This window comes from Vanellus vanellus (assembly GCF_965231255.1).
Source record: "Vanellus vanellus genome assembly, chromosome: 3".
Classification (NCBI taxonomy): domain Eukaryota; kingdom Metazoa; phylum Chordata; class Aves; order Charadriiformes; family Charadriidae; genus Vanellus; species Vanellus vanellus.
The window spans coordinates 57,322,115-57,349,374 of record NC_138907.1 but is presented as its reverse complement, the minus strand read 5'-3'; the positions used below and the strand labels follow the sequence as shown (position 1 = coordinate 57,349,374).

Genomic DNA, 27,260 nt, shown 5'->3' with positions numbered 1-27,260 from the left:
CGCTTTGCTTGAATAAAAGTTACTTTCTGCATCATGTGCTTCTGAAGTACCGAAGGGGATCCCTCGCAGCCAGCGATCACACAGACACACCGTACCTGAATAATGGCAAGCGTCGGCTCAAGCCGGGGGTTTTCTCTCTTAAGCGAGGCCAAGGATTTCTTTGCATTCGCAGTGATTTTGCTGCAACACAATAATAACAGGCAAATCTTTAGCAAACTAAACCCTTCTAACAGCAGTCAGCAGAAACCTATGTTAGTCAGCAATATGGAATAAATGCTTAGGTGCGTATACTTTTAACCACTAAAAATTACTTATGGATGTAAACTGTGAAGGCTGGCATTCAGCAGGATGGCACAGAAAACCTTAACCTTAACAAAACCTTAACAAAATACTTTTGGTTTACAGCTACATGCGTCATTGTTCTGACATGCCCAAAGCTTTATAGCTACCCTACGCCATTCCATGAGAAGGCTCGTCCAGCCCCACCGTGGGAAGCGCAGCGTGGATCCACCACCCCGAGCCCTCGGCTCAGGTGGGTCCTTCGTGTCCATACCATGTGGTGACAGAAGCGGAGGCCGCTACAGCTTAACATAGGCACCAGCAGCCCTAACTGCAGCAACCCCGCCACTTCTCACGGATGCCATTCAGCACTGCGGGCAGCCGGGAGACAGCGGAGCTCTGTTTGCCGCGACGCTTCTTGGAAAAACCAGCAGCAGCAGCAGCCAGGCACTGGAAAAATTTTCTGGCTAAGCGGCTGCTGGCTCTCCTCTGTTACCTTCTGCACATACAGATGACACTTACCCTGCACGGGGAGGAGGAGGGGGTGTGTGTGTGTCCCCCGGAAAGATGTCTGTCTGTCTATCTGTCTGTCCCCCCACCAGCAGGCGAGGCGACCGCAGGAAAACACAGCCCAGAGCCGGTTTTGCTACCTCATACCCTCCCCCTTGCAGAAGCCAATGACCCATTCAGGTCAATGCCGGCCGTGGCAGACGAACTGTCCCACCCGAGGTGGAATGGACCCGGCGGGGGGGGGAAGGGAGGCGGGAGGCGACGAGGGACGACACACACGACACGTTTTCCATGCACACGTCCGTGCGCAGCCTCACCTGAGCCATCCCCGCGTATCGCCCGCTCTGCTCCCCCTTCCCTCCTCCCTCCCTCTCCCCCGCCCCCCCCCCAAAACCGCCGTGACACAAACCCCACGGCACGCGCGGAGGCTGGTGGTGGCGGAGGGACGGGGACACATTTTAGCACGGGGTCACCTCCCCCCCCCGCTGGGGCATCACGTCCCCCCCAAAACCCAACCCGGCGCACCCACCGAGGAAACATCACCCCCCCCCCCCAAAATCCCCTTCCCCCTTCTTCCCCCCGCCCCCCCTCCCCCCCCCGATTGCATCAGCCGGCACCGCCTCCCGCCCCACGTGCGCCCCTTACCGCGCTGCCGCCGCCGCCGCGCCGCCGCCCCGCCCCTGCCCCTGCCGCCCGCAGAGCCCGCGGATCGGCGCCGGGGCCAGGACCGGGCCCAGGCAGCGCCGCAGCGCCGCCGTCCTCATCCCGCCGGCGAGCTCCGAGGCGGCGGCGGTGGTGCTGGTAGCAGCCCCGGCGAGGAAGCGGAGGAGGGCGAGGAAGCGGAGGGGGCGGGGCTTGCTCAGGCCCCGCCCACCAAGGCCCCGCCCCCACACTGGCCGCTCCGCCCCTTTCGCATCCGCTTGCCTGCAAGGGGGAAAAAAAAAAACCCAAACCACCCCAAATCACTCCCAAACATCATCTCCCCACTCCGACGCCCCCAATGAACGGATGACGAAGCTTTTGCATACTCAACGTTTATTAAAAATAGTATGAAATGGTCCCTGGGAGAAGTTACACGCTCGTAGAAGTCCCTTTTTCTGTTTGTTTGGGCTTGTTGTCCCCCTCCCCCCCCCCCCCCAACTCCATTGATTGCATGAGATGCGAGTTAAACAACATTCCCCTAAGCCGTTTAAAGAAATCTAGCCGTGCGCGGGTAAAGCACAGATTTAACTTCTATTCATATTTACAAAACTTTACAAGCTATATTAAATAAATACGGGCTCCGCTACGGCATCTTAAATATGTACAACATTATTTCTCAGTCGGGTGTTTTACTAAACAGATGCGGGTCCTATCACAGTGGACTGTAACAAGCATCCCTGGGGTACGAGCTAGTAAGTACCATGACCAACCAGCCCGCCAAATAACAATTCCTAGCCAATGCAAGATACATGCGGGAAATAATTTAATCCGGTCTAACAAATTCAAGTCCTTAACTCTTAGTCTACAACTAATTAGCTGTACACTGATAACTTCAGGTTTTCCTCACGGTAACCAATGTAGTAAATAGTCGGCTGTTCTGGAAGTACAGTGCTCTGTAACTGAGGGGAGTGATACGTGATTAGTAAAAATAGTATTTCGATTAAACTCCTTTAATTAGTGATATGTTTAACTCGGTACTGGCTTTATCCACATAATCTGAAGAATTTAAGCACCAAAAAAGAACAACAGTCACACAAGATGATCAGTGTAGACATATTTAGGCTTTCCTTTAGGTACAATGTTTTCAAGTAACAGAAACCAAAGCTGTGCAATGAAGACGATGAAGGGGAGTAAATGTGCATCGTATTGGAAAGCCTGTTCTTGTTATAAATGGCAGCATTTATTCTATACATTATCTGCAAAAGAATGGAATGTTTTCTCATTTTTAAGCTACTTTCATTGTACATAAATTGGATTCAATTCAGCCCTGGCTGGTTTAGAAAATATGTATTTTACCTCTCTCTCCCAGGGAAGATAATCTCCTACTACAGGAGATACAGTCCCCTGGGGAAAGCGGCTTCTCACTCAACCAGCAGTGTCGCTGAAACACCCTATGGGCCAAACGTGCCACATGATCGATATTTCACCCGAGCATCTGGCCAAGCCCCATTCTCTCTTGGGGTCACTGACTCGAATGAATACATTGCAGGCCACTGCATATAACACACAGCTACTGGACAAATTCCCACCCAGTGGCTTTCCACTGCGGGGCTCTGAGCTACAAGATACTCAAATTTTGCCTGCCTGTCACAAACACCACCATCGCTGCAGGTACCAAACTCAAGTCTAGTCATCTTCACAAGCAGCCAAGCTCCCCTTCTAGTGCCCAAATATCCTCCAGGCAAGGACTGTGTCACATCCACAGGTTCACATAAAAAGCTGTCACTGCCCATCCTCTGCCCACTCTGCAGTTACAGAAAGTAGAAGCAACTTCAGACACAGAGCTATCAGTCTGGCACCCCTCACAAGCACTAGGACTAGATTTTGTTTAAAACATAAGAAGCCTGTTCTGAAGTAACATAGCGTATGCATTGGTCCCGCACACTTGGAATCTGTCTGTCAAAAAGTAACGTGCAAGAAGTATGTGCAATTGCACACGTAGCACGTTGGTGTAATGACCAGAGCCCTGCTCAGAAGTCACAGGAGTGGCTGCTCAGCTAAATGCTCCCATTCGTAACCAGAGTAATCATGTGGGTATTTTGGACGCAGAACACTGGTCACCAACTCGAAAGTCCAAATACTCAGGCTTCCACATGATAAAATGGTTTAAGAAGTAAAGGGCATCACACCTGGTTCGATGGTAAGAATCAAAGGGTACGACAGGGGAAGAGATGCCAAGGTTAAAGAGGAGATGGGAAATCCACCTGCACTATGGAGTGAGACCCCAGCCACAGTGGCCTTTTTCACTTCCAGGATTCTAAACCATTTAAAAAAAGATACATTTCACATCTATTTACAATATTACTGTGATACAATGCCTGATTGTGTGATATTACAGAAATACATGATGCCAGTACTGATTGTCCTAGTATATACTCTGTCACGATAAGGCAGTACAGCTAGAAATTACTGAAAGCATCAAGCAAAGCTACTTGAACTGAGACACTGAAACTTCTCCCTTAAAGACTGGACGATATTCTGCTGATTAGGAGACGGTACCCTCCACAGGTAGTCGTTCAGTTTATCCGAATCACTATATGCAGTCAGATACGGGGTAAGCGCGTGTTTGCTGCTGGTGGGCTTTGCAGGAGTACAAGAGAGAGTTTTGCCGCAGAGCGTTTCAGAAGGAGCAGCGTCGGCATTATGCAGTTTGGGATCCAATTTCCTTGTTTGGTTCTGAGGGGTCTCCAAGTCGGATCCCTCATCTTCAGACTTTATTTCAACATAGTCATCATCATCCCCTTCTTCTTCAGTATCTTTGAAATTAGAAAAATAGTTCTGAGTGGCCATCTGTGCTGTCAGAGGGGAGGCCCTGTTCACTCTCAGGACCTTTTGAGAATCCTGCAGAATCATATCTGAACAGTTTTCAGGGATCTGCTTTCGTGTATCAGGCCCCGCACATCCCGAAGCAACACCTGGCGTTTGATGGCTGTTGAATCGGGAGTTCCTATTCGAATGGAACTTTTTCTTGTCCATTTCATTAGGATATACGATTGCTTCTCCAGACCTGTTGACCACAATTGAGGATGACGACTGCGACCTGCTGTACGCCTGTGGTTTTACATTGCTTACTCTTCTCCCAAGGGAGTTATAGATCTGATCTTGATGTAAATTTTCTTTGTTCGGTTGGCTTATAATGGCGCTCCACCTCTGCGCCGGGACATGCAAACGGTTAGAAATCTGAAGGGAAGGCACCGAGCCAGCTGACGGCAACTGCCTGGAAGTGCTTTTTGTACCAGCTTCTGTACACGAGCTCTTGGACTTTGGGTCTTGGGATTCAGGCCATGGAGAGAAGTCGGCCAGCTCACCGTTACTGTACGTAGAATGCAAAAGCCAATCTTCTGCTCTTGAGCATTCACTGGCAGCCTGGGAACGGGGAGGAGATGCAGCCACAGGCGTGGAATACCTCCCGGCTGATGGCTCCTGAGGGGTGGCCCAGGCTTCCTTCTGGACCTTGGGTGAACTTTCCCTAAAGACGATTTGGTCATAAAGCTGGGAATATTCAGCTATTCTGGCGCCTAGAAAGGAGAGAGAATTAACTTAGCAGAGGCAAGCAATCCATTCGAATGAGTCACGTGAAAATTTTAAAATCCCCAAATGCTTTGTATCGGTCAAAAGAAAAGTTTACAGCTGTGTCAGTATCTTCAGCCTCAACAAAGCAACATGGAACAATGGAGGCTGGAAGAGCCGTGCATTGCACTGCATTTTCAGTACACTGCATTGAAAAAAAGAACCATAAAATGTCTTGCAACAGTGAACAGTCATACAGGACACAGTACAGCACACGGTTCAAATAATGAGCTGCTTGTTTCATGTTAAAATGGAAAAGAACATTCTGAAAAGGGCCTGGTAAATATGATATTTAAGGACTTCTATAAATAACATAAGAAGGCAAGAACAATACTCTAGCACATGGAGTCCACTGGCTCCATGTCTCCAATTTTTTTCAATTGACTGCAGACAAAAATAGTTCCAAAGCTGTTGCATATCCACAACTTTGCACATGCATTAGAAAGAGCATGAAGACCAGGTCTTTCTTATCTGACCCCATTCCTTATGCTCATAAGTGTGATGTGGATGGTACCTGAGCAAACTTACATGACTTGTTAGAAGGTGAACATACCTGAAAATACACCTTTTTAGTCAAACTCTGAAGATCACACTATTAAAGGAAATAACTGCTTTTATGTAAAGAGGCCAATAGTGCTTCATGCATAAGTTCTATTTCCAGCCTAAGATGAACTGATCTTTCCTGACACTACCCTGCTATTTATTCCCAATTTTATCAAGTAACAACAAGAATTTATTGCGATATAAAGGACTATTCATGTTAGAAGCAGTCACCGAGAACTGATTTCAGTGGTAACACAAAAAATCAACACTGATACTCAACTCGTAAGGTGGGGAAAATTCATAATTTTTCATTTCAGTACAAAAATTTCATTGAAAGTTACTAAAGAAATGTATCTGTATAGAAATATTTTTGACATACCAATAGCAGGACCACCTTGCTTCTTCTCCTCCAGAATGGCAGCAAGATCTTTGTGTTTCAGTTTTTGTTGTCTGCTAGATGGCTGCTCCTGCTCTGGACTTTTAACTTTCAAAAGCTGGTTAGCCTTCTTAATTTTTTGACTGTACTGCCTTGCCATCATAAAAACTCTGTTCTTTGTTTTATCCACAACAGCCAAGTCATTTTCCATGCCCTCTGTATGCGCATTGGACAGAACACTATTAGCAGATTCGTATGGGCTATCTACAAAAGCCATCTCACTGGAGAAAGAAGCTCTGTTCAGGCTCATAAAAGAGTTCTCCTTGCACGGTGTAGGGTCTTCAAGCCTGAGATTAGCCTCGCTTAAGGTGGCAGCCCTGGGCTTCACAGTTTTAGGAAAAATAGGAGTTTCTGGCAGAGAGAGAGTAGACAGTGAGTACTCTACATCTTTACTCAGTTCAGGCGTACTACCAGCAAGCAATCTTTCCTGCATATCATCTTTACAAACAGGAAAGGCTGCAAGGAGACGGTCTCTTGTCTTTTCCTCATTCTTCTTGATATAGTTCTCCAGGTCATTCCAAATCTCATCTACTTCCTCCGAGAGTTTATCTGCTGCAGACTTATGGGAGAGCGAGTCTGAGTTGGAGGAGCTATCTACTAAGCTCAAATAGTCATTGTCAACAGGAACACGATGGTAAGGACTTTCATCTTCACTGAACTGGAGACTCTCCTCAGAAACAAACTGCCGTAGATTGTCGCAACATGCAAAGTCTTTCTCCAGGCCCAGAAAACTCCGCCTTTTAGAGCATTTTAAGGGGTCACATTTAAAATTCAATAGCGGTGCTTCTGGAAGCACTATGGTGTCATAGATGTTGTCTTCAACAATCCTGAGCTCATCCAAACTTGAAGTAGGTGCTTCTCTACTAAGTAGTATCTCATCCCTACTAGTACAAATAGAGGTCCTATTTTGATTTGCTGTCCTCTTTTTGGAGGGTGAATCTAAGCTGCTTTTGTTTTCGGCCTCGTAGAGAGAGTCTCTAGCAGACCTCTGGGGACCACGGTCGGTCTCCTCCCTTCTTGTCAGACCCATCAGCTTTAAGTCTTCATAGCTTATGTTATCATAAACATGTTCAATATCATCGATGGTCAGCTCCTCTGAAGATTCGGGATACGCATTCATACTGTTCACCTCTGCTCTCTTCACTTCCCTTCGAGAACTGCGCTCCCCAATTTTATACCTTCCGCTGGATGGACACATGTTACTTTCACCTGCGCTACTGGCCCGCCTAACAATTTTGTGACGGGTCGGGCTGGAAGTCTCATTTTGATGCGCTACCCCCAAGTGCCAGCTGCATGGACGCCCAGAAGAACCCCTCCTTTCTCCACCAACAGCTGAACTAGCATTGGATGTAGACATTGATGGTACAAACATCTGGTAATCATCTTCGTCATCTTCATTCTCATAAGGTGGACGCCGGCTGGGAAACAATGCCTGCCTGATCTGATGGTCAGTCCAGATGTTTCTGACAGAGGTACTTCCACCCAGAATGTTCATGATTAGTGAGTTGCTCTGGGGTGTGCTGAATTGTCTAGGCAACTGTGGTTGTCTAGCTGTGCAGGAAAATGGAAGATCGGTATTCAACTGGCTTGACTCTTCATCTGAAGGCTCCTTGGAGCTCTGTGGAGATTTGAAGTACGCAAGTAACATTAGCCTATACCCTGCAATAATACAACGATTCCTTCCATTCTCAGAACTGCCATAGCACCAGGGTGTCCCACAGCACGGAGTCAGGTGGAGATGGGCAGGGTGAGCAGGCTGCTCGCTAGAGAGCCAGGGAGCCAAGGTGGCAATGCCAGACTACTTTGTCTCCTAATCCTTACGGTGGCTCAGAGTTCCCTCTTGGCATTTAATAACATCTTACTTCAAATACAAAGCACTGGCTCATGCTAACACCTGAGTAATTAAAGGCAAATTTGTTTGGCAGGGGTTAGACTTAACCTTTTATGCTAACTTTGCAGTTTCACTATTGGATTAAGCTAATCTGACCCTGGGCTTGTGCCAAAAGTTTTGTTCTCCTCCCTTTCCCCTTGCCTATAACCCTAGCAGGAAGGTATGTTACGCTTTCTAGCACATGCCACTGAAAATTTCATTGTCTTTTTGGAGTAAGTTTTCATCCAGCTCAGCTAGCAGGTCTAATTTACAGCAAGGCCGCATACCTCCTAATGCTAACATGAAGAATCTTGCAGATGTTCCTGGCCAGAGGTTGGGAAAGAGAGGGAAGGATAATTCCTTTTGGCTTAAGGTAATGCCGATTGTTTTGGTTGGTTGGTTTCTTTCGCCAACCCCAAAAAGAATAGTTTTTCATCATACAGATGAATATTTCAATTATATGAATATTAATACATGACATAAACAGAAGATTACTTATCTGTCTACCTAGGAAAAATACAGATTTCTTTGACATATCTATGATGCATAGCAAAATAGAAGTTAAATATATATATATATATACCTGTGTTTCACACTTGTTGAGATTAACACTTCTCCGTTTTTCAACATTTTCAGCAGCTTGACTATTAAGTCTTTTTCTTCCCCCTTTTGATTTCTGCAGTGAGTTTTGCTGCACTCCCTGTAATTTAACGGAAAGAGTAAGGGAGGGGTAATAAAATCTACAGTTCTTTGTACAGCCTTGTTCAGATGAATTACTAGCAGCTAGAACAGGTATCTACACCGGGAGGACAAAATGCTCGTGAGTAGTTAGAGCACTGCCACAAGAATGATTCGATGCCTAGAAAACTTTCTTTACAATAACCAATCAAACGAAACCAATCCATACAGCTTGTCAAAAGGGTTGAAAGCAGAATCTGTGTATAAAAACATAGACGTAAAAAAATACATAGAAATTGGATGAGGGCAAGGGTTTAATCTGACAGCCACAGTTCTAACAGAAGAAGGTGGTCACAGAAAAATTCAATTTTCAAAGTTTTTTTTGGTTTTAAAATTGGGAGGGGATAGTCTTGCTGTTGCTTGTAGTCTTGAAAACCAGAAAGAGGTCTAAACTAAAAAATATGCTGTTATCCAACTTCCTAAAAAACCCCCAAACAACCAATAAACAGAAGGCCAGAATGTTATATGTTGAGCAGTGTCTAAATTAACTCAGACTGAAGGTCATGCATGATGGGAATGGGGGAAATCTGAGAAGGTATTGTTACCACACCTAGGATTAAACAGTAAGCTACTATTATACACTTTTATACTGATTCTTTTGCACTTACTCATTCTTTTGTACTTACTCGTGTCAGGAAGAAGGAGAATTACAAGACACTGCACTACACTGATATGAGATTTTATAAAGGTTTACAAAGCAAATACTGTAATTTCAAAGAGGAAATGCGCAGTAAACTTCAAAAAGAGTTTCAATAATAGGTTTTGGATAAATCACAAAATAAATGGACCACACAAGGATATGACCTCAGCATCAACTAAACCAAACAAACTGAGAATCTACAATCTTTAATACAGTCACATTTCAAAACTGGGGTCTTTCAGCAGTACTACGTGTGCGTAGAAACATCACGCAGAGTGGGGAAAACTACCACCTGTCGAATGACTGTGCAATAGTGAAAGATAAAGATTCTCATCTTCAGAAATCCTACTCATAACATCTCATATTAAAGTTCACATGTCCCTATCTACTGCCAGCAGCTCGCAGGTCAAGAAACACCACATCACATGTAGCAGTGCCTGAATCTTAACTTAATATTCAAGTCCCTGTATCGGACACCTGAAGGTACTGTCTCTGCATGTGGCCTAGAAAGGTTTCTGTCACGGCATCAGATGGAGAAGCCAGGAAAGGTCAGCTGTGTGCAACAGGTGAAAAGAACAGCTTTCTGTCAAAATTAGCTTTGAGGATTGTAAAGGGCTAAGTAAAATCTCTTTCAAGCAGCCGGGATTTAATCTTCTGTCTAGGGGCTAATTTTACACCTCTGTTAAAATGCAAGAGTGGTGCATGATGTCTAAATAAAAACATCTCTAAGGACTTACAAACACGTGTAGCACATTCCTGCCTCCTTGCAGTTTTACAGATAGTTTTAATCCCTCTTCCATCCTCCCCAGGAAAAAAGGATTATCCCCACCACCACCTTTTTCCTACCTGTTCAGACTCTTCTTCATCATCAGCATCAATCTGTTCTGTAGCAGAAGTCTGGAGATTTTCGTCCTGATCGCTGCTGTAGGCTGGCTCAATGGACTCGTGAAATTGGCTCTCCAGCCCAGTGGGTTCCAAGGAAACCTTTTTCCTAGAATTCAGCAGGGCTTCATTTGATCCTAGTTTGGTGGCTTGAGATAATAGGGCTCCTTCAATACTGATCCGCTTAGAAAAAGAAAAAAAAAAAGTAACACAAAACTTTGTTTAGAAGTTTACAGAGATTTTATATTTTAGTAAGACACTGCTTTACATCAGCCTTAAATGCAATGTTTAAGCTACATTGTTAGCTGCACTGAAATGAGATTTATAAAGAAATGAGTAAAACAAGCAGTATTTTTTCCATAGAATATTTAGAACTCAGAAAATATATGCAAAAGCCCCCATCCCTATCATGGGCTTCAGTATTATGGCATTTCAGTGAAGTCATATCTAATGTACCCTGTTTGCAAATCTTCCACAAACACCCAATTTAAATTACATCCCAAATAAAAGCCTAGGACCTGAACTCCAACATAAGACTTTCAAACTGCACTGGGAACTTCATTACAAATTCTTACAGAAAATGTAAAAATTAGAAATGCTCATTTGCACCTGCTTAAGCTGTATCGGCTTTGGTCATGTATCATGATTTAGATATACAATATATAGAATCATAGAATCGTCTAGGTTGGAAGGGACCTTTAAGATCGAGTCCAACCATATCAGAATAAGCTGAAACTTTCCAGTCTTATTTAATAAGTGCAAAGACATGCTTCAAAGAGTAAACTCCATCTTTATACACAGAACTTCCATGATTATAGTGGTATTTTTAACTACCCTATAGTATTATAAAGTACAACCGATACACAGACCAGTTGTTTTTCCTTTGTTAGATATTCCTGAAATAGTTAGCTGTATTTCTATTGCTTTCATTCCAATAATCTTATTGGAGACGCCAAACAACATTTATGGGTTTGTTTCCTTCCTTAAAACCAACACAACTAAGAAGATGCAGATTCTACAGTAAATACTGTGCTCTAAGTCATTTGAATGTGCTGAACCAAGAAATATAAGAAATGGCTTACCTTCTGCATATCTGGACTTATATCTGAAAACAGAAATACATACTTCATCATAAATGAATAATCAAACTGGTGTCAGTCTATATCTGGTTTACTGCTACACTGATATCCCAATTATGAATTCCCAAAAGGGGATTAAATGCAGCAGCAACTGAGCAAACAGACTATAGGGTCCCTGATGAAACAGCGACAGGATGAGCTGCACTTGAGGCCCTGATTTTGCAACACTTACATGATATGGGCAACTACTCATAATGGCCAAGACTTTGGGTGTTCAGTTGCCAGTTGCTAGGATGTTTACACGACCAGAACCAAAATGTGAAAAAACAGATGTTAGATTTAAACACTAATGTTCTGTTTTCTTTGCACACTTCCTCCCCACCCCACAATGTGTTTAGGAAAAGTTATAGGAGAAAAGGATCCATCTTGACTTGTTCTAGAAAGTACAGATGCACTGGATCAATTAAACAGTAGACAAAGTAGCTTACCATTTGACTTCAAAACTTTATGGACTCTAGATGAGGGTTCTGAAAAAAGACAACACCACATTTAAGCACTCCAGCATCCCAGAGAAAGTTACGGGCATCTTGGCCAACTTTTTATAACACGGATACCAAAGTTTAATTTTCTGAGCCCACGCAGGGAAGCCAGATTTTCATTTCTTAATCACCTAATTTCCTCACCAAAAAAGTATTTGTCGAAGTGTCAAACTTAAAGCTTAAACCAAAAAATATACATGTTTCTTAATGCAATAGCAGCTGCCCTCCACACAACAAGCCACACGTACATTTTCATCCCATGTTAAGATTCCTGCTTTCAAAAGACTTGGTCATCTCTGATACTGCTTTAAGTAGCTGAAGGTTTCCTATTAGAAATACATATGATGTACCAACAGCTTAGCAGGGCTTTAAAAGTACAAGCAGTTGAACGTTACATAGGAGGCCATTTGATCGGTGTTTTATATTACTTCTTTTACAGGCAAAGCAGCACCAATGCAATCCTTCACCTCAGAAACAAAGGAAACTGCCTGAAAAGTAATTAAAACAGGATTCTTTTTCAGACACCAATGCTGCTGTATGATACACCACTACATCAACACTCTCATGAACCTTACTTAAGTCATTCCCAATATATAATGTTACACAATCCAAATTGGAAAGGTCTTAAAGTAGCTGAAGAGTGGAACACAGTTACTGCAATATGAAGTCACCCAAATACACAGATGTTTGTAGTGGCTTCAGAAGGAAACTAAGGGTAATTATGGATGTATGTTTGAGCTAGAAGAAAAAAACAAACATCCACAAGTCAGCATAACCACCTCTGAAATCTCTATTATCCATAAGGCAGACGTTAGACTAAGTAAAGATAGTAATCATGTTTTGAAATAATAAGCCTATCACAATCAGGATGAAAACACTACTGAGACAGTAATTACTTGGGGTGGAGGGTAGAAATCAGATTTAAATAATATGACTGGCTTTCCTGCACATGCATTCTTCTATCCATTACAAAGTACCAACTGTTCTTTATGCGTACATCATTCGGAACGCATATCCATGAAATTAAGTGCAAACAGTGGATAAAAAAAAAAAATAATCCCAGAAACGACAAATAGTTAAGTAGATACTCCACCCATATCTGAGAGTTACTGTGCTACATTAAATCTGCATGGAGTACAGACTAAAGACCAATTCCAAGAGCCCAGCCTCACCCAACCCTCAACTGCCCCGTCTGATTTCCCTCTTGACGTCTTGGTGGTAAAGGAGTTTACTCACCCGATTTCCTTCTCACTCTGGGAGGAGCACTGCCTTCTTTAGGCTGGTACACCGATTTCATTTCTCCCTCGGGGCTATAGTGGAAGCCCGGGTGATCTGTGGAACAAGCAGAGGCACAAGGGATAAGAGAGTCACCAGGGTGTCGCTTCACGCGCCTCCGCAGCTCTGTTCGCTGGCAGTGCCATCATCCCTTTATGACTGACAAAGTGGCACTTCATCAGAGCCTGAAGCAACAGAAGCGAGGCGGTGTGCTGCTGCAGGGCAGCTGTTAACCACCCGGCCATGCAAACGCTTTGCCCATTTAGCTGTGCCTTGCTCCAGACGGCAAACCCAGCAACATTCATGCACCATCATCGTGTTTAATCGTTTGCCAGTTTCTCTGTCAGAGCCCTCCTGACCCATACAGCTACGTAAGTCAATAACAAGCCTGCTTTGCGCCAAGACTTCCTCAGCGTTTATATCATAGGACTATTGTTCTCATTTCCCTACACCGCCAGAGCTGACTGGCAACACGAGGAGCTGCCTTGCAGCTCGCACCAGCAAAGGCAGCGAGCAGAAGATGCTGCAGCAGCAGCAGCAGGGGCAGTGCAGATGGGACTGCGCTCAGAGCCCAGACAGCAGCATCACACGCGTTCTCCAGCCCCGGCCCCTGGGACACGCAGAGGTAAACTCTTCAGGCGCAAGCACGAGCCTGCTGGGTCCCAGCATGGAGTTTTCTGGGGGCTGTTCTCTGCCGCAGCCAGAAGAGCAGCTGCTGTGCTAAGCGGACTGCGGTGGGACGGAGGGCACCCGGCGCAGCCAGCCACGCTGCTGCCACCGCAGGGGCACTGGGCTCCCTCGGTTCCCTTCCAAAGAGGCCGTGCACGGCGTGGTGAGCAGCTGGCAGCTTCCCTCGCTCTCCTCCAGCTGCAGGTTTGCCAGCACAAATAAGTCATAACACTGCTACATACTTCCAAGCTGCATTTGCTAACCCCCCTTCAGTGGGTCCCAGCCAGGAGGCGCTTATGCGACAAAACAGGAAAGATCATACGTTTAGTCAGCATGGAATAAGCAAAAGAGAGCAGCCAGAGTTTACAGTTTAATCTGCCTCTTCCTTGCTCATCATGCGACGTAATTTCTTGGTTGCAGATCAGTCAGCCCAATGCCTACAGAGCTCCACAGGACCTGCTCCCATTTTTTTTTTTTTTTCCAGCAAGGAACGTAAGCCTGGCCTTCTTTCCTCTCAGATGAAACCCGCAGTTAAAGCCAAATTTCTGAAGATGGTTGTATTCATTTTTAAAAATAATGAAAGTGAAAAAGAACCAACTTACGTATGGCATCCATTTCCAGAATTGCCTGTTTGGCCTGAAAGAGAAAAAATAACAAATGAAAAAGTTAAACTTATAAGTAGAAGGACAAATTACATTGCATATTACACATAATCGTGAGTTCATATGTAAGCAAAACCAAGTTTAATTTTTAAACTAATAAATATGGTTAGCAGCGTTATTTTCTCTCTTTCTCTGTGTGCCGGACACCCGACAGATGTGAAGAAAAATTTTGCTGGCAGGAGCTTACCAGAGGTTATCTTCAGGGCTTCACACAAAACCCTGCTGTTCATTGCACCCGGCAGCTCCGCCGTGCGTGCCCCCCTCCCTGCCGGCAGCGCAAGGGCACGAGTGCATACCTACGGCACCACTGGTGGGAGATATTTCTGGGGGATGTAGTGATGGCACATCTGACCGCAAAAGCTACTTTGGCTTCAAAGATAGAGGCTGTGCTGCGCTGAGATCATGCTGCACATGCTGTGTCTCCTCCATGGGGACACAAACCTCCAGAGATCTCTCTCTGAGTCCCAGAATTTAGAGCCATCGATACACCTCTCCATCTTGCTGGGATTGGCAGAAAACTGGCCCTAGTACCTGGGAATCACAAGTTTTTTGTGATTCACAGAACATTTCCTCCCTAAAAATCAAATAATTTAACTCCTTAATTATTTTTCGATTCTGAAGTTGTTGGCACTGAAAACACTATCAACCCCGCTTCCTTTAAGGGTTTCTTTGAGGAACAAGTATTAAAAAAAATAATCATCGTTTGGTTTAAGTAAGATTGGACCAGGATAAAAAGTGTCTCATGATTGCTTAAAATTTGTCAATTTATTTTTAATAGGAAAAATAATCTGGATGCTTTATCAAGCACATCAGCTAATAAGAAAATAAACTAAAATAAAATATCCTACGTAACCTGCTTGCCCTACTACAGGTGCAGTTCAGTAATTTTCCACCAGGCGTCACATGTGGACTACTATTAAATCCTCCAAAATCCGTGCAGGGAGAAGTCTATGGTTTGTCAAAAAAAAATTTGCAGACAACCTCAGAGATTTATTTGGTTAGACTTTTCCTTTCTCAAGAGAAATTATTTCTCTGAGCAGAAAATGGAATTATACTTTTGGTTACACATTTTTTCCATAGATAAATAAAAAAATCCAATAAGAAGTAAGGAAAACATCTTGATACCAAAGCTGAGATCATGCTGTAGTATTTCTTTTTACAACCTAATAAACTGCAAGGAGTATTTACACTGTAAGCATGGATACTAGCATAAACATTATACCTTTGATAAACCCCGTCAACAAAAAGATAAGAGGAGAATGAGTAACAGCAACTGCTAGCGCTGCGTACATCAGTCGCAGGTAACATTTTTTAGCCATTACAGCATAAAACTCAGTGGAAAGAAAAGTCAAGGAAACTGTTCAGTGAAACTAATATTGAAAAAAAAAAAAGCAGTAAAACTCAGTGGGGAAAAAAAAAATCAGAAAAAAAAATCCTACTTCCACATGAGTCACTGGTTGCTGTGTCATGGCAAGAGTTAACCAGGGTTTACACCCTTGGAGAGGTGCAACATGTTACACTGGGAAACATCACCTGGAGCTCCAAGACGGGATTTCATAAATAAAAGGACCGAGTTTCCCTACTACAAGACATTACAGCTATGAATATGATATCAGCGCCCCATTTTCTCTGGCATGAAGCTTGCCAACTGTCTCACCAAAGAGGGCTCAGATGTCCCAGCTCAGGCTGCAGGGTTCACCATGGGTGTGTGTATTTGTGAAGTGTGTGCTGCCCATGGCTTCACTGCTATGATATCTAACGAAGACAGATTAAAATTAGCTTGGTAAGGTCTACGCATGCTGCAATTAGCACACCTCGGTGTTGTGCAGACAGGCAGTATCAAGCTAAGGTATGCTTTTATAGTCAAACTTTATGACACTGCATCTCTGTTACTCGCGTCTTAGCAGGCAAATCCTAATATGGACAGCGATGCTGCTAACCCAGTTAAATTCTACTCCTGTACCAAGCCCTGTAGATGCTGTTAGTGGAACTTTCCCATTATTTTTGAGGAACTTTTAAAGACATAAGGAAACAACATGTCAATCTCCTGGAGTCTGAACTTTCTGTAAATTGCCACGTACCTTGCAGCTAATAAGACTGCTCTAAGTTAAATGCATGTACAAGGAGGTGGTGGGTTTTTTTAATTTTTACCTTGGCAGGAATTTTAGCAGGATGATTTTCTAGAATTAATCTTTTCAGGTGAAGAATCCAAAGGCGCTTTTCTTGCTGAGACTTTGCCTGATAAAAAAAAAAAATTGTAGCACCATGAGAAAATGCATTACGGCACTACGCAGGCTCAGCAATAGCAATATGGTCACCAGTCAGGTTACCCAGTGGGCAGGGAGGCTTCTGTCATACCTGCACAGTGTGTTGCATCTTGGGATTTTTGTAGTGGAAGACGCTAAAGCTAAGTGGTTCCTTTGGTATTACTTCAACAAGCATGAGATTCCCACACTGTAACAAAGAGAGGCAACGATGTGAGTCATGGAGGAGTTTCAGGGAGACCCAGAGTCAGCGCATGACCACCTGCTCTCCAACATACCAGTATGTGAGCTTTGTACGCAAACATCTCATCTCTCTTTTTTGTAATTAGCAGCAGCTTGTCAAAGAGGAACAACGTGCGCTCGTTTTTGGCTCGCTGAATGCGAAACGTTCCTTCTAACACCAGCTCCCCATAACTCGTGAGGTCTGGCCCTTTCCAGTTAGTGAGCAAACTCTGTATCTCCTGCAACAGATCAAAGAAGACCAACCACATTCATTCCAGTGATCTTACTTAAATAAAGACTCAAACAAAAACTGCCGAGGCCATTCCCACTCTCCTATATGAAGTTCAGCATCCAACAGTGTAAAGTCACCATACCCTGGTACTGAGGTTGCCAGGCCATGGGCAACACTGCAGCCAGCTGTTTGGACACCTGGTGCTAAGCCCAGACTAAAACATGCCCTCCTGAGTACTGGTTACCTCTGTGTGGACCCAGTGAAAAGCCCTACGCTCCCTAGGGCAGCCTGCAGGAAAAGAGCACAACCCCATCTCCCTGGGCTCGCAGAGATGGAGAACAGTCTGTAATTCAGCCATCAGTCTCTCTCATGTCTCATCCCCTAATCCCTCTATGCCCCTAATCTTCCTAATCTTAACATTTCTTAACATTTCTCTCTCACACTGTGTATCCTCCTGAAGTTGTATGGTTGGATGTATGGTATGGATGAATTATAATGCCATCTTTATGCCCTGTAGGCCACCACAGAAGACACCTCTTTGAGGTGTCCAGATTGAAGAGATGCTTCTTAGAAGACTAGAGGACCAGAAGTGATTTGGTCAACTGATCATTTGAAGATGCCAAGATTTATTTGTATTTTTAATTAATTGTATACATACCATAGATGTTTCTCACCTTATTTATTACTCTAAAAAAAAAAAAAAGGCTGAAGGAAAGAACAGAACATCTAAGAACATCTTCACAAGTCTGTCGCTTCACTATGGCTATTTTTGCTTCCTTCAGTTGCTTCGTTTTTATGTCAGTGGCAACAACATAGCACTTACAGCAATTTGTAAGAGCAGACTAAACCTTAATTGGGGAAATCTTTAAAAGCTAAAAATGTCCACCGGACTTTAAACCTGGCAGCATTAGCAAAGCAGGGACAAATGTCCTCATCCTAGGCTGGCCTCTCTGGAACATTATACTTTAATACAGCATTCAGTTCGAAAACATCTCAGTACATTTGACACACAAATGCAACCTAGAACATTCACAGGAAGAAAACCCCAAAGTAGCATACTTTATAACAGTCTTGTGTAGAGTTCAAAAATAAATTTAAACATAAAAATGAATTTAAAAAAAAGGCTTTTTATCAGGTCTCTCTAGGAACTTGTAAATAAGTCAGGGTACAGCACAGGGATCATGTCCACCACTGTTGAAGGAGACTGCACAGGAACTGCTGTCGCAGTACTTGCAGCATTACAGACCGAATGACACTATCCTATCCTTACGGCTGCAGAAACAGATTTTACTTTTTAAAAGGGTAAGTATGCACATAAACATTTTTCACAACCCCATACATTTGCCAGCTGAGCTCAATAAATTGATAAAAAAAATCCCCAAAAAACAAAACCACAAAAACACACCACTTTCCCAAAAGCATTTAGCCCTTTTTATTGCCAAATATTACTGGTTATCATTAGCCAGATTTATAGAAGACTGTTGGTAAGTCATTAGCATGCATTTCCAGCAACACGTGGCAAAAGGTTACACTGCTGCAGGCAAGACATCATCAAATGTAACCCTATTCTCCCTACACAAACAACAACAACAAAGAAAACCCACAAAAATGAAGGCCAATAAGTATAATCTATGTTAAAAAGACAAAAAGGGACAAAGAATAATAGGACACAGATTTCTGGAATGGTATAGGCCTATTACTCCACCTTAGAAACTAAAAAATCCCCCTAATTTTCTTAAAGCAATATAAATACCGCTGATGAAAGTGTAATGTAAAATCATGATTCACTAGGAAGTTTGAAACAGAATGACCGTTCTGCAAAACAGTTTGCTCTTGATGCCAAAAGTTACTCGGGGGTAGCTTTTGTTCTCTCCTCAAAAATTCTTCATTCGAAGTGAAGTTAACTTTTTCTAACCATCATATTTCTAGGTTTATACTTTTCACAAAGCAACTGATAATGAGTCTTCAGAAGCCCAAGAGGAAAGTACTTAAACAAGAAGCACAAGAAACGCCTCAAAACAAAATTAATCTGCACAAAGGGAAGAAATCGGAAACCACAGGATTTCTGAACAAAGCCATGCCCTAGGGTTGTATCGCAGTGCCGTACAATTGAGGGAAAGGAAGAAAGAAAAGTTATCTAAAGTTCCATATTACTGCAAAATAAGTGTTTTACAGGATGCTGCTTGTAGGGCAGAGATGTCTGAGATTTTCCTGCAGCAGCTATGACCATGGTCTCTAAGATCAAACAGCCACAGGCATACTCAACAGGAGTCAAAACTATGACTGACGAAGATTAAAAGAAAAGATAAACTAAAAAATGTTAATGGCATACATATTGACAAAACCAGCTCACAAACGCCCATAAAATCTCTTTGGGAACTCACTTGGAGCCTGATGGCATGTTCATGTTTCCTCTTCATGTCATTTATATGCCACGCCACTCTCTGCATGGTATCTATGGCATCCAGCACCACATCGTAGCCCTCGGTGTCCTTGTCAAGGTGGTTTTCTATTTCCTAAGACAGGAGGGGGGGGGAAAAAAAGTACTGTTGTTTCGAAATTAATATTCCCAGCAAGACGCAATGCTGTGTTTTTATCTGTACTATTTTGTCTTTGCACTGCAATCACCCAGATGCAACGCTCCGGCCTTTGTTACTATTGCACGCTGTTATCAATTTGATTAACACAAGGTGACTAACAAAGCCAAGCCTTTACGGTCAGTTTGGCAGCGACAATACTTGCGGCAGCCCATGTGAGCGGAGAGGCACAGAAAGAGAGCGCGGTACGCTGACAGGAGAAGACTTTTTCAGACAGCATTTAACGGCTTTCTTAAAACGCGGAACATATCTACACACTTACAAAACCCTGATGGAATTACACCAGGCATTACTTTACAGTTGGAGAGAAGAAAAGCACCAGACATTTTAAATAAGGATCAGCGTCTTTACACTTCACTAGAACATGATTCTCTAATAGGAAACATATGTGGAAAACGTTAACAATAAAGCAAGAATTTCCGAAACTTGCTTAACTCAATTGACTGAATATGGAAAGAGTTCCCACTTCCTCAGTCATTCCTCTCCACAAAAATCTTACCAATCGGGGTGTTTATATGTATTTATTCCTTTTTTTCAACCACCCCCAGCATTGCGACATGCGGAAAAATGCTGCTTTTCATTGGAACAATAATTTCATGTACTAAAGTGTTTAATCATGACAAGAATCTTCCAAACAACTTCAGAATTCTAGACAGTTTTTAAAAATGCTCATTATTTGGATGCACAGACTGATTCAATGTGCCTAAAACAATTACAAACAATTACAAATTCCCCACACCAAATATATGCATATGCTGTGAAATGATGAAGACAGAAAGAGTCTCCATACATAGAAATCTAACACCCCCAAAAGAAAGAGCGTCTAAGGAAACCCAGAACCCTTCTAAACTTCAAGTCTTGTACCAGAAGCAAGAACTTCGACGTGCAGCAGCCCTACACAAAATACGTTTCTAATGGGTGCTTACGTGCAAAAGCAGGTGGTACTTGAGGATGCGCTGGACAGGTTTCAAGAGATAGGAGCCCAGGGGCAGAGAATGCTGAAGCGCTTCTTGCCGCTCTCTGAAGAACTTGGCCAGCGTCTTGTTCCTCATGCACTCTGTCAACACAGCCACCGACCTGGAAAGATCAATACGTAGCTTTAAGACACACTGCCTCTGTAACTCTGTAGGTAAAGTCAAGAGCTGTTTGTTCCTTTCCTTGTAAAAGGGGGCAGCAGGTTCCTAATCCAATCACTGCTGTTTGGGTTTTTGTTTTAAGTTATCTTACGCATTCAGTTATGTTTTCCTTTGACACGCAACCATTCTCTCTTACTGGGAATTATACATTGGGAGCACCACAGAATAAGACCATCGTTTTCTAAAGAAGGATAATAACAATGAATGACAAGAACGGTCACAATAAAACTTCAGATGAGCATCCTTCATTTTTTTGTTGGGCTTGGTTGTTTGGTGGGGTTTTTTATTATTATTATTTTAAGTTAAAAAAGTAAACTCCTTGCCCCTGCCTCCAGTTGTGGGGTGTGGGAGGCCATGATTTTTTTTAAATTATTTTTTATGGAGTGTAACTTACATTACATAAACAGACCAATGGACAAACAAAGAAAAGGAACCCAGCATTCCTACCTTGGGTAGTTGGTGCAGTACTGTGTATATATGTGGAAATCTTCACTCTGCATGGGGAGGAAAGGTTTAGATATATTCAGATTTTGTCAAACTAGCATCTAACCCATGTGCATGATAAAGATGATGACGTTAAGACAACACCTTCTCCAGTTCCTGATCAATGAATTCACTGTGATAGTCCTAACACTACCATAGACCTACTAACTGAATTTCATTTTTCCTTTTTTTTGGAGATTTTTCCTTTACTTGCAGGAAAAAAAACAGAAAACCTGCACAAAGATAAAGCAAGTAGCTTTGCAACAGAGCCTCCAAGGTCCTTTATGACAATCTATGCATCTTAAAAAACCAACAAAATAACCCACAAAAAACACAAACAAACACACCCCTTCAAACAACTGACTTGCACATGCCTCATTTTGTGTGTGCTAAAGCACACGTGTGCTTCCTGGGAGAAGTTAGTTTTGCAGTTTATGTTCGGCGAGTGATTTTAAATGCACTATAAATACTTTCACATTTGAGCACAGTCTAAGCATGAAAATTAGAAGCCACAAAAGTGATGTTTTTTTTTTTAATTAAAAAAAAAAAAAAAGGTAAATTATGACTCTGTGAAAGCAGAGTTATTACCCAAACAAGTCGTAACTAGACTTCGGTGGGTTTCCACACTTGCCTGTCACAGTGAAATTACCCACACTTAGAGCTGACAAGCTTCTCAGAGCAAAAGCCTGAGTTTCATTTCTTTCCTCCTTGGCCTAAGATTTTTTCTTAATTAACATTGTTTAACCTTATGCAAGAACAGGTTCCTATGTGCTTTAAATCCTAACGACTGCAGAACTGCGAAAGGGGTCCTAAAATAAATTACTTTTTCTTTCCTTGAGCCCTAGATCGACAAAAAGCAATGCTCTGGTGGTAAACAAGACCCCTGCTTCCACTCAAAGCATCTTCCGAACGGACTCTGGCATTCTGCAGCACAATAGCTGTGCTCTGCGAGGGGTAGTCTTCTCCCGGCGGCAGTCGCTGGTGAATGAACAGCGAGACCAACAGAAGGCAACAGTGCTCTGAGGAGCACCACCACGTGGGGAGAGGGCTGACACAGGCTGTGGCTTATGTTTCTCGTTGTTGGGTTGGGGTTTTTTTTGGCCATTCATCAGAAAGAGCCAGCTGAGGCAGTACCCTGCCCCATTTCTAACAGCACTGCTCCCTTCCCTCGCAGGGGTAAAGTGGGTTGTGCCATTTGTTTTTCCAGTGAGCGGCGATTCATAAGGACCCCGTATAAAGCAAGGTGCTACTCCACAGAAGCACAAGTCACTGCAATTCATTTCAGTATTTTTTACTGGATTTCAAAATTAACTGTTCTGAAAAAATAAGTAACTCCAGGAAACTTCTAATAAATCTTTCTCTAAGGGACTGAGATCCTCAATTTACTCAGTAGTAGGCTGTAAGCTTATTAAACTGCTCTTCAGTTAGAAACCAACCAACTGAATGTAGTCTTGATACAAATACAGTGAAACGATCCAGCTTGTTTTTCACGCTCGGGCTCATTTTGCTGGCACAGCTAGTTTTTACGGTGGCGTACATACGCCCTATGCCTGCACCCAGAAACAGTGAGCTTGTGTCATAGCCTGTCCATGTCCAAAACCCTCTCTGCTCGAAACGAAGAATTAGTAAACTTCAGAGCGCTGCAGACATTACACTGTGTAATTTTCTAGAGTGGTCACTACCAAACTAGCTAGCACTTGTAACAAGTCAGAGTGGTTAAGAGAAAGCATTAGGAAGAAATTCAGTATGATGTAAAAAGGTGATTTATTTTCTATATGCATATATTAATACAGGTTTTCGTTTAGGGGCTTTTGGTATACATTGTAATATATTCCCATGGTTGCAATCACAGAATGATGCATTTATAGAACTACTTCATGAGCAAAGTGCAGACCATGTTGTGCCAATTTATTTTTCATATATATATTCTGCTTATAAATATCATCATGGGATTGTTCTGCTTTTCAAACACAAAGGAAAAGAATATCTGTTGTGAAATTTTAGCAAATGAAAGCATTATCTGTAAAACAAACAAGGCCAAACACTTGTGAATTGGGTTTCAGAGTGAACTGAGTGCACATTCCCCACAAAATCAAAAGCAAGTCTGAAATCCCTAGGAGCCTTTTCGCACTCTCCCTCTTGGTTCTGTTTGGTCTTTTTTTTTTGGTTTGGTTTTTACACAAGGTCAAAACTACTTTCAATAGGATTATTGGTTTTAAAAGAATTTTAGTCTAGCTATTAAATGGAACAAACTTGTATTAAAAAAAAGAAGGTAGTTTTCTCATGCCCTCAGCACCTCTAAAATCTTTAAGAATGGTTTCACAATCATCCCTGCTTTCTGAACAGACATGACGCCAAATTTCATGCTGCACTTACATCTGTACTCTCTTCATTGCGCCACAGCTCATTTCATCACATGAAATCATCAGAGAGCATTTACTTTTACTGAGAGCATTTGCTTTTACCGAGCTATGCGAGCTTAATGCCAGTAGAAAGTCAATTACACATATTTTGTTTGTATTCTCCAGAATGAGATTGTTGATTCAGACTTAGGAAGCTGGTGTGAGTCAACGTCATGCACCTTGCCTAGGCATCAGCAGGATTCACGTGAACACGTTGGCCAAGAGAGCCGCTTCCAAGACAGGCTCTTCCTCAGCCTGAGGAAGCCGCACTACTCAGGACGGCCGTTGTCCCGCTGCCCGCCTGGTCAGCCAGCACCTCCGCATGGTCAACAAGGGGACTTCTAGTTCATACACCCAGCTGGTCGTCTCTGCTTCACAGCATTGCAAGCACTGCATTTCTGGGAGCGTATCAGGGCACAAGCCGTGCAGGGTAAAGCCAATGCTGTGAACTATGTTCAGAAGCAACAGAAAAAACAGGACTAAGATGGACTTAATACATCCCTATCAATACTTTCACACTGTAAGCGAAGCGCCAACTATGCTCATCCGTATTTCTTTGGACATTCTTAAACTTACTCAGCTTGAAAGCTGTTTTGTTGACCTCAACTGTCTTCAAACCGGATGAAAAATGATCTCTGCAGGGAGACTGGAATCACTCTAGAGAGCATTTTTATTCTGGGGGCCCAAAGCTGTTGTAGTAGAGGGTGCAAAAACTGAGACCCAGGGCGAGAGTTCATCCGCACTGACTACGAGTCACCCTCACGAGCAAAGCCAAGCGTGAGCAGATCCCAGCTACGCTTAGCTTGTCCCTTGCTGCCGAATCAGTTCACTGCGCGTCTCCTCCACATGAAGAGCCAAGCATGTGGCTGCATCCCCAGTCTTCTCTCAACCCTTGGTGCTCTGAGCTTTTTTATAGCCATAAAAGGCACTTTAAAGGAAAATGGAGACTGAGAAACTGAGCTGAGTCAGAGCGTAAGCTGAAGCCAATTGCCTGGATCTCCTCTTCATTAATGAGATGCTAGATTAGAGTAATTCTGCCTTTCCCCTTGGTTAAGCCATCGGTGTGTCTTTCAGAAAACATATGTTCTGAATTTCTGGGGCGCTGAGTGAGAAAAGCAATGTGCCAGAATTATTCTCTCCTTTACAACAACTCACTTAAATGTAAACGTGTAGAATTCTGAAGTCAATCTTCTAATTAACATTGGCATCATTACTATGAAAATGAAAGACTAAGTTGGCATGAAAACTTATAAACAATCTTTTATGCGAATAATTAAGCTATAGCTAAGCTTGCACTGGAACCCTTTTATCAGCCTCCGATTACAGTTACCAGCAAAATGTCTCCAAGACATTTAACGTACCAGAGTTAACACAGTTCTTCTAGACGAAGATGCAGGACCAGAGCTGGTAGAAACTAAACCAGTACACCACTGCCCTCAGTGGCAGGTTATTTCTGTGCAGCAGCCATCCCACAGTGTTTAAACAAATACCCATCCACACCATCTGCAGCTTGGGGCAGAAAGGTAAAGGCAGCAATTCATGACCGGAAAGCAGGTTTTAAAAAAAACGTGCTTTTCTGCATTTGTGTCCATTCACCTGTGAGTTATTAATGAATTAAAACATGTGGAGGCAGAGGGATTGAATACAAGGTTGTAAGTTGCTATTCAATATTTATATAAAGTCATAGCTTTGCGTGGTTATTTTATCTGTTAGCGAGTTTTATGTTACTGGCTAGTTTACACTACAGACATCTTGCTGAATTCTGTTAACAAATAAAAGATGCCATTTTAGGAGCTAATTACGTTGGGCACTCAGCACAACAAATGTTAAGATAAAGATTCAACTCCACAATTATGAGTTTTTGTTCAAAGTGCGCTAATGTGATTTGATAATCCTTACTCTATTTCCCTTAAAAGTAAAAGTTGCAAGGCATGAAGTTATACACAGGAAACAGTGATGTGTGATTGTGCGAGGGAAGTATAATACGCTGTACAACAAATTTTATTGAGCAAAACCAAATAACAAAGTCAAGTTCAAAGAAACAGTCTATCAAATATGGTCCAAAACTAGATTTTAAAAAATTAAGCTCCCTAGATGTTCCACAAATATCAAACATTTTAGCTCCCACAAGTTTACTTTAACCGTAACTGTTCTACACGGAAACCAACTTTGTGTCATTTCACGTGAATCCTGAAGAAAGAAATGGCTACTACTTTATGCAGTTACTGAGCTTCATGAAATGCAAAAACTAAACACAGTACCTACAGTGAAAACTTCATCGTATGTTTGAATTCCCCAGAACTACGGTAGTCACAGCTGAACTGGTAGGGTGAAAACAATGTCACTAGGGCCAGAGCTCGTGTGACCCAAGCCCAGTTCCACTGGAAGCATTAAAGAAGCTCCAGCGGAGCTACATCCACCAGCTAAGGCTGTGAGCTGTGACTTCAGCATGACATTATCCCTGTGCTTAAGTCACAGTGAAGATGTAGCACACTTGAAGCAAACAATAAATGGCCAAAGTCCCGTAAGATTTAAAGGGCTGCATACTGCCAAAAAAGGCAGTTTTATTTCCACTACTCAATGCTGGGAAGATACAAGCAACCAAGAATGGAAAACTGGAGTCTGTTAAGACAGTCAGCAGTTGCTGTAATGACATCTTCATGGCAAAAACCAGAACTGTGGGGTGTTTTGGTATTGTTTGATTTTGCTTTTAAGTGTTTGCACTTGTCTGGATGAAGCTAAAAAGTGCTTGTTAGGACTGCAATCTAGCAATTTCTGAGCCATCAGGCAGTTGCCAGCCAATATACAAACGCTAAAAGCATTTGACAAGGGAACAAAAAGCACAAGCAATGATATGCAGATGGATTTTGGGACTAATGGCCAGAAAGTCTACCACAAAACTACTTTCAGCTGGCCAATATGAATGAGAGCACAACTTTTTCCTGGACTTGCTACTATCACTTGCGCCACCTCTGTTTCGTGTCCCAGCCAGCAGTCCCACCAGTCCCAGCTATAAGCAAGCAATACACCAGAAAGGTATAGCAGCTCCTGTGCTATCTGTAAATCTCCTGAAGGCCTCACAGTTGGCCTTCACCGCACGGGTGCTCTGCTGACTTAGGCTCAACTTCTTGTCTGCCAGGACCCCAGGTCCTTTTTTGCTAAGCTGTTTCCTAGTCAGCTGGACCCAGAGGGCACATAGGGTTATTCCGCTCCAGAAGCAGGACTTTGTGCTTGCCCTTATCCCATTCTCTCTCCTTTAATTCAAGATTGGCTATTTGGAGCAATAACAATATGCCATAAACCCCGTTGCGACGGGGCAAAATTACATCCTGCATTTGTATTAGTGGTGCCAACACTAAGATCTCTCAGTGCTTACAAAAGATCAATTACTAGATAAATAACAGAACAGCCTTCTCAAACTCAACTGAAGCAAGTGATCTGGTGGAAGAGCAGGACTAAGCTCGTATCATTGCTCCCCTTTACAATAAAATCCCTTATGTCACAATAGTGCCAAACAAATTACTGGACCA

The 27,260-nt window shown here is 43.0% G+C and overlaps 2 protein-coding genes across 3 annotated transcripts in view; both read right to left on the bottom strand.

Annotated features, from left to right (window-relative positions):
* Positions 1-1,115, bottom strand: part of MTHFD1L (methylenetetrahydrofolate dehydrogenase (NADP+ dependent) 1 like) — a gene marked incomplete at its 5' end in the record, with an annotated part of 171,294 nt that extends 170,179 nt beyond the window's left edge. Inside the window, 2 exons of the mRNA XM_082480716.1 lie at positions 96-226; positions 1,004-1,115. Of these exons, the coding sequence (XP_082336842.1) occupies positions 96-226; positions 1,004-1,115 (243 nt within the window). The remainder of the gene's footprint in view (positions 1-95; positions 227-1,003) is intronic.
* Positions 1,116-1,921: 806 nt separating this feature from the next.
* Positions 1,922-27,260, bottom strand: part of PLEKHG1 (pleckstrin homology and RhoGEF domain containing G1) — a 51,672-nt gene continuing 26,333 nt past the window's right edge. Inside the window, exons 4-17 of one of the 2 annotated variants that reach the window (XM_082480425.1) lie at positions 21,293-21,339; positions 20,636-20,786; positions 19,497-19,628; positions 16,937-17,119; positions 16,753-16,848; positions 16,546-16,632; positions 14,335-14,368; positions 13,025-13,120; positions 11,738-11,776; positions 11,253-11,275; positions 10,135-10,353; positions 8,494-8,610; positions 5,984-7,658; positions 1,922-5,009 (exon numbers count right to left, since the gene is read on the bottom strand). In XM_082480425.1, the coding sequence (XP_082336551.1) occupies positions 3,910-5,009; positions 5,984-7,658; positions 8,494-8,610; positions 10,135-10,353; positions 11,253-11,275; positions 11,738-11,776; positions 13,025-13,120; positions 14,335-14,368; positions 16,546-16,632; positions 16,753-16,848; positions 16,937-17,119; positions 19,497-19,628; positions 20,636-20,786; positions 21,293-21,339 (3,999 nt within the window). In that variant the 3' untranslated portion in view covers positions 1,922-3,909. The remainder of the gene's footprint in view (positions 5,010-5,983; positions 7,659-8,493; positions 8,611-10,134; positions 10,354-11,252; positions 11,276-11,737; positions 11,777-13,024; positions 13,121-14,334; positions 14,369-16,545; positions 16,633-16,752; positions 16,849-16,936; positions 17,120-19,496; positions 19,629-20,635; positions 20,787-21,292; positions 21,340-27,260) is intronic. The other variant, XM_082480426.1, reaches the window with a different exon arrangement.